The 12583-nt window shown below is 39.5% G+C and overlaps 1 protein-coding gene across 1 annotated transcript in view; it reads right to left on the minus strand.

The window, feature by feature from the left end:
* Positions 1-12583, minus strand: part of LOC104118686 (ferredoxin-dependent glutamate synthase, chloroplastic) — a 51550-nt gene that overhangs the window by 15747 nt on the left and 23220 nt on the right. The window contains exons 18-22 of the mRNA XM_009629991.3: positions 11065-11180; positions 9334-9531; positions 9100-9210; positions 8739-8978; positions 8521-8619 (exon numbers count right to left, since the gene is read on the minus strand). Of these exons, the coding sequence (XP_009628286.1) occupies positions 8521-8619; positions 8739-8978; positions 9100-9210; positions 9334-9531; positions 11065-11180 (764 nt within the window). The remainder of the gene's footprint in view (positions 1-8520; positions 8620-8738; positions 8979-9099; positions 9211-9333; positions 9532-11064; positions 11181-12583) is intronic.

Genomic DNA, 12583 nt, shown 5'->3' on the forward strand with positions numbered 1-12583 from the left:
GGCCATGAGCAGATCGTTGGATACTCAGATGCTAATTGGGCAGGATCACCTTCTGATAGACGTTCTACGTCTGGATATTGTGTGTTAGTCGGAGGTAACTTGGTGTCTTGGAAGAGCAAGAAACAGAATGTCGTTGCTCGGTCTAGTGCAGAAGCAGAATATCGAGCAATGGCTATAGCAACATGTGAGCTAGTTTGGATCAAACAGTTGCTCAAGGAGTTGAAATTTGGTTAGATCAGCCAAATGGAACTTGTGTGTGATAATCAAGCTGCCCTTCATATTGCATCGAATCCGGTGTTCCATGAAATAACTAAGCATATTGAGATTGACTGTCACTTTGTCAGAGAAAAGATACTCTCATGAGATATTACTACAAAATTTGTGAAGTCGAATGATCAGCTTGCAGATATTTTTACCAAGTCCCTCACTGGTCTTCGTATTAGTTATATATGTAACAAGTTCGGTACATATGATTTGTATGCACCAGCTTGAGAGGGAGTGTTAGAATAGCTTTGTGAATATATATGTAATTAGTCTGAGTCTCGTATGTAATAGGAGTAGGTTATATATTATGTGTACTTATAAATAGGGTTCAATGTATTACAATTAACATCAATAATAATATTTTTCTCCCGTGCATTCTCACACTCACATGGTATCAGAGCATCGATGAGAAAAAATCGTTGTGTGTCATGTTTGCAAAAAAATTTCAAGATATGAAAAATAAACTGCAATCACAAAATAAGAGAAAAATATTTTTACTAATCAATTATGAGTACAATTTTGTTTCTCCCTTGATTCTTCTCTCCTGATTGTCTCCGTGATTCGAGGGCTGAAGCAGCGTATTTCTCGAATGTACGATGATGGAGACCTCCTGGGGATGTATTTGATCTCCATCTTCTTGAACTATTTGTTTGTCAAGAAGTATTCGGTCATATTTTGATCTCTTTGTGAATATCCCAAGAGTTTATTGGATTTTTGAGACCGCTCTTCAAGGGAATATGTATCCCTTTATATAGGTATGCTTTAGGGTTTAGGATAGAGTAACTTCCAAGAAACCCTAATAGACTCCTAGGATTTCAAGAGTCTTGTAGTATCTTGAATTTAAGATTTAGCTTGATCCGTTAAAATTTCGATGTCTACAAATGCCCCCTACTTCAAGGTTTGTCGGGGTGTAGGCTTGCCGAAACTTGAAGACGAGACTTAAGTACTCGACCATCGCAACAAATGATTTTGAAACTTGGAGTTTTCGATTTACAGGAGGAAGAGATGAAGGGCAGAACTGGTCCCACTGGGCGTGCCAATATGTTTGCAAAAAAATTTCAAGATATGAAAAATAAACTGCAATCACAAAATAGGAGAAAAATATTTTTACTAATCAATTGTGAGTACAATTTTGTTTCTCCCTTGATTTTTCTCTCCTGATTGTCTCCGTGATTCGAGGGTTGAAGCAGCGTATTTCTCGAATGTACGATGATGGAGACCTCCTGGGGATGTATTTGATCTCCATCTTCTTGAACTATTTGTTTGTCAAGAAGTATTCGACCATATTTTGATTTCTCTGTGAATATCCCAAGAGTTTATTGGATTTTTGAGACCCCTCTTCAAGGGAATATGTATCCCTTTATATAGGTGTGCTTTAGGGTTTAGGGTAGAATAACCTCCAAGAAACCCTAATAGACTCCTAGGATTTCAAGAGTCTTGTAGTATCTTGAATTTAAGATTTAGCTTGATCCGTTAAAATTTCGATGTCTACAAATGCCCCATACTTCAAGGTTTGTCGGGGTGTAGGCTTGCCGAAACCTGAAGACGAGACTTAAGTACTCGACCATCGCAACAAATGATTTTGAAACTTGGAGTTTTCGATTTACAGGAGGAAGAGATGAAGGGCAGAACTGGTCCCACTGGGCGTGCCAATATGTTTGCAATAAATTTTCAAGATATGAAAAATAAACTGCAATCACAAAATAGGAGAAAAATATTTTTACTAATCAATTGTGAGTACAATTTTGTTTCTCCCTTGATTTTTCTCTCCTGATTGTCTCCGTGATTCGAGGGTTGAAGCAGTGTATTTCTCGAATGTACGATGATGGAGACCTCCTGGGGATGTATTTGATCTCCATCTTCTTGAACTATTTGTTTGTCAAGAAGTATTCGACCATATTTTGATCTCTTTGTGAATATCCCAAGAGTTTATGGGATTTTTGAGACCCCTCTTCAAGGGAATATGTATCCCTTTATATAGGTGTGCTTTAGGGTTTAGGGTAGAGTAACCTCCAAGAAACCCTAATAGACTCCTAGGATTTCAAGAGTCTTGTAGTATCTTGAATTTAAGATTTAGCTTGATCCGTTAAAATTTCGATGTCTACGTGTCATTCCAGCGACATCCGGGAAGAAAGAACTCAATTATCGTGCAATTTTCCGGTGACCTAAGTGGTTGTTTGCGTCAAAGTCACTATTTATCATTATCGTGCACAAACAAACACCACCACAAGATCCGCCGTAGTCCTGTAACCAAACCCCATAAAACCCCACCGAAAAATTCCTACTCATGCGCCCTCACATGCCGGACAAACAGGAAATTTTCCGGTAAGATCTGTGCACGCACTGGGCGCGTGAGACCTCTTCCACTACAGATTCCGACAACTTTGGAATTTTTCGGCGAGCTACAGTGTTTTCCAGCATGAACAATGATTTCCTGCATGAACAGAGTTTTTTTTTCCCTGTTGTGAACAGTTTTCTCAAATATTTCTTCAATTTCCACTATTTCAAGTGAAGAACTTGATTACCAACTCTATCTAACTAAGGAAAAAACAATCTCCAGCTTAACTTGTTCTGATTTAGCATTCCAAGGTTAACCATACAACTTTTAGTCAAGAATTTGAGAAATTAGTTATAGTGAAATAGGATCCAATATTATGAATAGTTGGATGGTTTCTCTGCAGGATTATATTGAGTTCCTTCAGTAAAAAGCATGTAAGCAGACATCTTCAGAGATAGCTTCTGTTGTTCAAACAAGTAATATCGTGACTTGTGTCTCCCAATATTCATCCTCCAATTCTTGGGTCATTGATTCAGGTGCATCTGATCATAAGGTAACAAATCTCTTTTCACTACTATTTCATATTCTCAATCTCTTCCAACAGTCACAATGGCCAACGGGTTTCAAACCATGGCAAGTGAAATAGGTAAAGCAAGTCAACTTCCTTCCTTACCTTAGATTCAGTTCCTTATGTTCCCGGTAGTCCCTCTAATCTCATAGCAGTTAGTCGCTTAGCCAAATAACTTAAATGCTCTGTATTTGGTATCGGGCGTGAATCAAATGGACTTTATTACCTTACAACAACAACAACAACAATAAACCCAGTATAATCCCACATAGTGGGGTCTGGGAAGGGTAGTGTGCCTTACCCCTACCTTATGGAGATAAAGAGGATGTTTCCAATAGACCCTCGGCTTAGAGAAGCATAAGCACCACATTGAAGAAGAGAAAAACAATAATCGCAACAGTGAGAAGCCATGTAAAAGCAGCATAAATAACGTCATGAAAGAAATGACAGGTAGTCATAGAAATCTAATGCCAATAGAGTACTAACGTACGTGCTAATACTACTGGTATGACAGGGAGAACACTAAATTAACTACCCTAATCTTCTACCTTCACACCTTCCTATCAAGGGTCATGTCCTCGGTCAGCTGAAGCTGCGTCATGTCATGTCTAATCACCTCACCCCAGTTCCTCTTCGGCCTACCTCTACCTCTCCTTAGGCCTTCCAATGTCAACCTCTCACACCTCCTGACTGGTGCGTCTGTGCTCCGCCTCCTCAGATGTCCAAACCATCTAAGTCTTGCCTCCCCCATCTTGTCCTCAATTGGGGCCACACCCACCTTGTCTCGAATAACTTCATTCCTAATCCTATCTAACTTTGTGTGGCCGCATATCTATCTCAACATCCTTATCTCTGCTATTTTCATCTTCTGGACATGGGAGCTCTTGACTGGCCAACATTCAGCCCCATACAACATAGTCGGCCTGACTACCGCTCTGTAGAACTTACCTTTGAGTTTTGCTGGGACCTTCTTATCACACAAGACACCGGAAGCAAGTCTCCATTTCATCCATCCCGCCCCAATACGATGTGTGACATCTTCGTCAATCTCCCCATCCCCTTGTATAATAGACCCAAGGTACTTAAAAATTCCTCTCCTAGGGATGACTTGTGAATCCAGCCTCACCTCCCCTTCCACTTCCTGAGTCATCCCACTGAATTTACACTCCAGGTATTCGGACTTAGTCCTACTCAACTTGAAACCTTTAGACTCCAGGGTTTGCCTCCACATCTCTAGCCTCGCGTTAACGCCGCCTCGCGTCTCATCAATCAATACAATGTCATTTGCAAATAACATGCACCACGGCACCTCCCCTTGGAGTCCTTGCTAAATCACATGGACTCACATCTTGTCTTCCTTCAACAACTTGTCTTGTTACTAATTCACCAGATTTGTTACATAAACGGTTGGGACGACCCAGTTTGTCAAAACATTAGAAAATGGTACCTGGTTGATCTCACTTGTCCACTCTAGAGTGTGAGTCATTTCAGTTCGGTAAGCATACTTGTTCCCATTTCCCTCGGCGCCCTGATAATCGAGCAAAGTCATATTTCACTTTAGTCCATTCAGATATTTGGGGTCATAGTCGGGTAAGTTCTAACTTGGGATTCTGCTACTTTTTCAGTTTCATTGATGATTATTCCCGGTGCACTTGGATATTTTTGATGAAAAATCGATCTGAGTTGTATTCTATTTTTCAGATCTTCCACGTTGAAATTCAAAATTAAATTGGGGTTTCTATCCGTATATTTTGTAGTGATAATGTCCTAGAGTATTTGTCTTCCCCATTTCAGCAGTTTATGAACTCTCATAGAATTATTCATCAAACATCTTGTCCGTACACATCTCAACAAAATGGGGTAGCTGAAAGAAAGAATAGACATCTCATTGAAACTGCTCGTACCCTGTTCATACAATCTTATCTTCCATTGCGTTTTCGGAGGGATACAGTTCTTACATCTTATTATCTTATTAATCGTATGTCATCCTCAGCTATTCAGAATCAAGTTCCATTTTCTGTCTTGTTTCCCTACTCACCTTTGTTCTCTTTTCCGCCCCGTGTCTTTGGGAGCACGTGTTCTTTTTCATAACCTTACTCCAGGAAAAGATAAGTTAGCTCCTCGTGCTCTTAAGTGTGTAGTTTTGGTTTCCCGAGAACGCAAAAGGGATATCGATGCTTTTCACCTGACCTCCAGCAGTACCTTATGTCTGCTGATGTTACCTTATTTGAAACCCAGTCATACTTCATAGGTCCAGGTGATCACTTAGATATTTCTGAGGTGCTACAGTTCCATCTTTTGGAGATTCAGTCATTATCTCCTATTCATCTTCCTCCACAACTCCAGCTCCACCACCTATAGCTCCAGTTCTATCACCTAGTCTAGTTCAACCTTCTACAGCTCCACCACTCCTGACTTATCATCGTCGTCTGTGCCCAGCATCCGGCCCAACCGATTCACATCATGCACCCAACCCTACTCTTACTACGGACTTGTCTCCTCCAGTCCACCGATTGCACTTCGAAAAGGTATACGGTCCACACTTAATCCTAATCCTCATTATGTCGGTTTAAGTTATCGTCTGTCATCACCCCATTATGCGTTTGTATCATCTTTATCCATTATTTCTATCCCCAAGTCTACAGGTGAAGGACTGTCTCATTCAGGATGGCGACAGGCTATGATTGACAAGATGTCTGCTTTACATACGACTAGTACTTGGGAGCTTGATCCTCTTCCGTGAGGTAAATCTACTGTTAGTTGTCGTTGGGTGTATGCAGTCAAAGTTGGTCCAGATGGCCAGGTTGATCGACTTAAGGCTCGTCTTGTTGCCAAAGGGTATACTCAGATATTTGGGCTTGATTACAGTGATACTTTCTCTCCCGTGGCTAAAATAGCATCAGTCTACCTTTTTCTATCCATGGTTGTTATTCGCCATTGGCCTCTCAATCAGTTAGACATTAAGAATGTTTTTCTTCACGGTGACCTTGAGGATGAGGTTTATATGGAGCAACCACCTGGTTTTATGCTCAAGGTGATACCCCACTGCTTCCCCTTCTAAAGCAGTCTCCTCGAGCCTGGGTTGGTAAGTTCCGCACATTTATTCAGGAGTTAGGCATGACTCGTAATGAAGCTGATCACTATGTGTTTTATCTGCATTCTGCTTCAAATCTTTGTATTTATCTGGTGGTTTATGTAGACGATATTGTTATTACCGGCAATGATCAAGATGGTATTACTAAGTTGAAGAACCATCTCTTTCAGTACTTTCAAACTAAGGGTCTGGGAAAATTAAAGTATTATCTAGGTATTGAGGTCGCTCAGTTTAGCTCAGGTACTGTGATCTCACAACGAAAGTATGCATTAGACATTCTTGAGCAGACAGGAATGAGAAGTTACAGATCTGTTGACACTCCTATGGATTCGAATTTTAAACTCCTGCCGGGACAGGGGGAGACTCTTAGCTATCCTACAAGATATAGGTGGTTGGTTAGTAAATTAAATTACCTCACAGTGACTAGACCTGACATTTTCTTTACTATGAGTGTTGTGAGTCAGTTTATGGATTCTCCCTGTGAAAGTCATTGGGATGCAGTTGTCCGCATTCTTCGGTATATAAAATTAGCTCTATGCAAAGGATTATTGCTTGAGGATCAAGGCCATGAGAAGATTGTTGGATACTCTGATTGGGCAGGATCACCTTCTGATAGACGTTCTATGTCTGGATATTGTGTTTTAGTAGGAGGTAATTTGGTATCTTGGAAGAGCAAGAAACATAAAATGGTTGCTCGGTCTAGTGCAGAAGCAGAATATCGAGCAATGGCTATGGCAACATGTGAGCTAGTTTGGATCAAACAACTGGTCAAGGAGTTGAAATTTGGTGAGATCAACAAGATGGAATTTGTGTGTGATAATCAAGTTGTCCTTCATATTGAATCAAATCTGGTGTTCCATGAGAGAACTAAATACATTGAGGTTGACTACTACTTCGTCAGAGAGAAGATACTCTCAGGAGATATTACTACGAAGTTTGTGAAGTCAAATGACCAACTTGTAGATATTTTCACCAAGTCTCTCACTGGTCCTCGTATTAGTTACTAATGTAACAAGCTCGGTACATATGATTTTTATGCACCGACTTGAGGGGCAGTGTTAGATAGTTATGTAAATATTATGAATTAGTCCTAGTCCTACATAGAATAAGGGTAGGATATATACTGTATAAATAGGGCTCATTGTATCACTAATATATTTTTCTCTTGTGCTTTCTCACAAACCCCTTATATGGTCTTGAGTTGGGTAATCCTCACTTCATGAGCTAGCTTTTAGGTTGAATTAGACCCAAGATCCATTTTATTAACAAGGGAGCAGAGCCAAACCCATCCCAATTCTTAGTTATGTCGGGTCCCGATGTTATCTTGTCCACGCTACAAATGTTCGATCCTGGGCGTTGCGGGGAATTGGGCCAAGGAGATGTTCAAATTCAATTTTGAACCCAACACTGAATCATTCCTTGTTTCCATTTCAGACCGAATGACTTTAAAGGTAAATTAGCTTTAGGATTACAAATATCTTACCAATTATAATTTTAAAAGATGACTCCCGTCTTTCCCTCCAATCTATACAAATAGATAATTTAACTCTTATTTTAACAACAATGCCAGAGCGAAACAGCTTAATTCAATTTGACATAAAAAGGATGTGAGTCAACCAACTGTTACATCCCAAAAAAGGAGATGTATCAATCACAAGGCCACATCAAAAATGCTGACTACAACATTTGAAAGTCAACAAGTTTTCACTTCATGTTGGATTCAGTTCTCAACAAAATTCAGCGACTCCAAAAGACTGTCACTTTTCTATTGGAAATGCCTTTGATATGGGATAGGGCACTTGGACCAATCAACTGAACATTATAATGATCTTTTGGATTTAATCATGAAAAAAAGTAAAAAATAATGGTCTTTTGGATTTCAACTCCTAGAAGAATTGCAAGTTGTTTTAACTTTGGAGGGAAAGGAACATGAGAGCCTCTGAAGGTGTGAAAATGATGATGAGCAGATGAAGACCTGTCTTTTGTTGCTAATTGATTTATGGTACAAACATGGGTTAGACTTTGAAGAAGAGCACGTTTTTGTATAAGTCTAGTTTTGTGTACCACTTATCTACTGGGAATTCTTCCACCGCATTAATAAACTATTACTTCATAAAAAAGAAAAAGAAAATTGCAAGTGGTTCACCATAACAGCCAGCTGCAAAATATCAGCTAGCTAGGCTAGCTAGCAGTCTCTCTCTCTCTCTCTCATGAAACATGGCTAATTTCTCTTCTTTCCATTTGATTTCAGCTTCAATCTCTGATCAGGTCAAAGCACAAAGAACGCATATAAAAGCCATAAATATGAAAGATTACCTGTATAATATCAGCATTTCCCTTTGCCACCCCAGAAGCCACAGTACCAATACCAGCTTCTGCCACAAGCTTTACAGATACCTTTGCTTTTGGGTTGACCTGCTCATGAGCGAAAATGAAAATCAAAAAATAAGCTTAACAGAGACCTTAGCTTTTGGGTTGATACTGCTCATGAATGAAAATCACAACTAAAAGGAACAAATAAGCACGTCTTTCACCTGATGAAGGTCATAAATCAACTGAGCAAGATCCTCAATAGAATAAATATCATGGTGTGGTGGTGGAGATATAAGAGGAACTCCAGGTTTTGAATTCCTTAATCTCGCAATGTAAGCGCTAACTTTTTTACCCGGCAATTGACCACCTTCACCTGGCTTTGCACCTTGAGCAATTTTGATTTCTAACTGGTCAGCATTGGCTAAAAATGTAGGAGTGACACCAAAGCGCCCTGAAGCAACCTGAAAAAGTAGTAAGGAAGTCAAGTGGGTTCCCCATTAGTCATCAGGAAAACAACCTACCAATAAAAAGGACCAACAATCACATCAGGAGATATGAAGAGCAAACTCATAGTGCACATACCTGCTTAATTGCGCTTGTGGCAGTATCTCCATTTTGAAGACCTTTAAGGTGTGGAAGTGTTGGAGAATATCCATCAACGACATCAGTAAGTGGTTTCCAGCGAATTGGATCCTGTTTGAAGTTAACCGATCAAACAACATCATTTGTGTAGCATACTCCGTAATAAAGAAACTATTCCAATAGCAAAGCAAATGAAATCTGGATAGTGCTCAACAGGACACTAGTATAACTTACCTCACCACCTTCTCCTGAGTTCGATTTTCCACCCAATCTATTCATTGCAATTGCAATAGCTTCATGAGTTTCCCTCGAAATAGCTCCAAGAGACATGCCACCAGTGCAAAACCGCTGCACGATTGCTGAAGCAGGTTCAACCCTTCCAACTGGTATAGGTGAACGATCACTTTTGAATTCAAGAAGATCTCTAAGAACCTTCAGTAAATAGATATCATCAGAAAAGATGGTTTATTTTGGTGTATTTCACATTTTCTTTCATTTTTAATAGATTGAACAACACGGGGGATATTACTAGAATGTCCGTGACAGCAATTACTATTAATGCATCTTATGCATCCGCTCTTTCAGGAGTGATATTTGTGTGAGCATATGCATCAGGAGAGGGAGAATACATAAAGACCCCCCTAAACCAGTCCCTGATTTTCAAAATGACACTTGAACTTTGCAGGGGTCCTACTACTCTACTATATTCGTCCGAAAAGTATCCTTTACCCCCTTCCACTGCAAAGACCACTATAAAAGTAGTGTGTGTTAGACACGCGCTACCACGTATCAAAATGTTTTAAAAAAAAAGAAAAAGTAAATTTCCTTCTACATATTACCCACCCAACTTCCCCACCGCTTCTCCTTCTTCCCCAACAAAACCCAGCGGCCTTCTTCCCTAAAACAAACCGAGCAGGGCTCCAAAGTGAGGGTCTCTTTTGACCAATCCTGATTTTTAAAAATCTTTTTCTGTCCTTTTTATTAAGATTAATTGAATTGATATCCACAAAATGAAAAAGAGCAGGAGAATAACCGGTTTTAGGATGGTTGTCTTTGAGGAAAATGAAAGAGAGCCGTAGAGCCAAGTAGCAGATGATGTCTACTCATGAATGTTTTCATGAATTTCTCTGAGAATAACATCTTTATTGAACGATGTTGAAGATGAGAAACCCATTTCTGGTATAACACTATAATGTATTATATTATCCTTCTTGCCCAAACAAAGCCAGAGCTAACCAAAGGGACTAATTGGGTTCAGTCACCCCCAGCGAATGAACATCATAAGGTTGGATTCTTCAGTACTCCCCCCCACCTGGTTGTGCTAATTTCTTTTATCTAGTTGTGCTTAATTTTTTTTATCTGGTGGTTTTTAATCTGGTTGAGTCTGGATTTAAATGGAGTTTTGACGCTGAAGGTTAGTGATTAAAACGGTGGTGATGGGTGTTGTGGCATGTTAAAATGATGGCGATGGGTGTTGCGGCTGAGTGGTTGGCCAGATCAGATTTGCATTTGAACCAATTTTTGGCTTTTCGCTGAACATTTTCCAGTCACAAACATATTTTCCGTTGGGATAAGAAGAAAAAGTATAGGAAAGAAAAGGTAAAGAGAAATGAAAATAAATTAAGTAAAAAAAAAAGTTTAATAAGAAAATGCTGTAAAAAATATTTTTTCTACTTTTTCTTTCACCTCATGCAGTTGGTGCAAACACCATAGATGCCACGTGGGCTTAAAAGGTGTTAATTATACCACTTGGAACAACTATATGGGGGTCATAGGACCCTCGTAGAGTTTAACTGTCTTTTCCAAAATCAGGAACTAGTTTAAGGTGGTCTTTATGTATTTTTCCCCATCAGGAGATGCATATACTCAGTAGTAGTAAACTACAGGATGAAATCAGATCTCCAGATGATAAGAAAATGGAAAAATGTCCAATCACAAGAAACAGAAACTAGTAAAACAACTCACATTTACAGGTCGATTAGCCAAATGCTGCTGATAAACTGAATATGCACTTCCACTCTTTTGGCGAACAGCTTTATGGAGCAGTTTTGACATCTCTGGGTTGTTTCCATGGTATTCACCTTTTAATTAAAGGGAAGAGAGACACAAAATGAAAACCAAACGAAGATCAGAGTATTACCTACATAAAGAGATGAAATCAAGTGCTTGAAGCTTCATCATGCAAGGAATACAGACTAATAGCCGTCAAGACTTCAACATGAAACAAAGATACCCCTACTTTTCATTTCCCAATACAAAATGGTTAAAAGAGTATCTTTTGATTCACAAAATACAGATAGCAATCACATCCATATTTCACGAAAGCACCAGATTACGACACTTAATGATTTAAGGTTAGTGCACCACATTGATTTTTGCTTCATCTGATACATAAGTTTATCAAGATATATGCTTCTAAGAAAGCAGGTTTCTTGGAGGAACTTGAAACTACAGGACTAGACAGCAGGTAGACGCGATGCTGTTATTTCTTGGATCCTTCGTTCCCTCAAAATAGACTCCATAAAAAATGCGCACAGAGGGGGGCGGAATAGAATCAAAACTGTCTTCACTGAAGTCCGGCAAAGTTACCAGTTATTCTCTGGTCAGGCATCGAAAGGTGAAGGGTGACAGAAGCTAATCGCCATTTTCTAGATTACTTCTCTTATCCTTTCAAATGTTTATTTAAAAGTAACTTAGTCAATATGGAAGAAAAATAAGTTACATTTAATACATCAGTTAATATTGCTCAAATCTTGCAATCCAGCATGAAATGGACAACGTGATCCGCATCAAGATTTGGCAAGTCCTTATTCTTCATTCTAATATTTCTAAACTTATAGCATCTAGTGGTGAGCACCCTCCACTTCCAACCAAGAGGTTTCCACTTCCAACCAAGAGGTTGTGAGTTCGAGTCACCCCAAGAGCAAGGTGGGGAATTCTTGGAGGGAGGAAGCCGAGGGTCTATAGGAAACAGCATCTCTACCCTAGGGTAGGGGTAAGGTCTGCGTACACACTACCCTCCCCAGACCCCTCTAGCGGGATTATACTGGGTTGTTGTTGTTGTTGTATAGCATCCAGATGGCCAGTCGACTTGGAAACTATTTTGCCACTCAACTAGATCTCTTTATGAGTCCAGTACAAGAATAAGTACGAAGAGCATGGTTCACTCTTTAATTTCACAAATATCTTATTTAGACAAACATTTAATGTTTTTCAGACAATAGCATTTGCATATTAATACAGGGTTTCTTTTGTTTAGGCAGTTTTTCTTCTTAGTCAAATTTGATAATAGCAGCACCATATCTTCCCTCATCTGAATTTCCTAGTCAGTTTCTATGTAATGCGTCCAACTGCTCTCCTTTAATGCTTTAAGTATGAAACAGCTAGAGGAAATATCAGTTTTTTCTTGTGAGTTCCTCTTCTTCCATCCCACTCTCTCTGCCTCCCTCGCATACAGAGAGATAAAGAAATAGAATGCCAAGGC

This window comes from Nicotiana tomentosiformis, chromosome 12 (assembly GCF_000390325.3).
Source record: "Nicotiana tomentosiformis chromosome 12, ASM39032v3, whole genome shotgun sequence".
Taxonomy (NCBI): domain Eukaryota; kingdom Viridiplantae; phylum Streptophyta; class Magnoliopsida; order Solanales; family Solanaceae; genus Nicotiana; species Nicotiana tomentosiformis.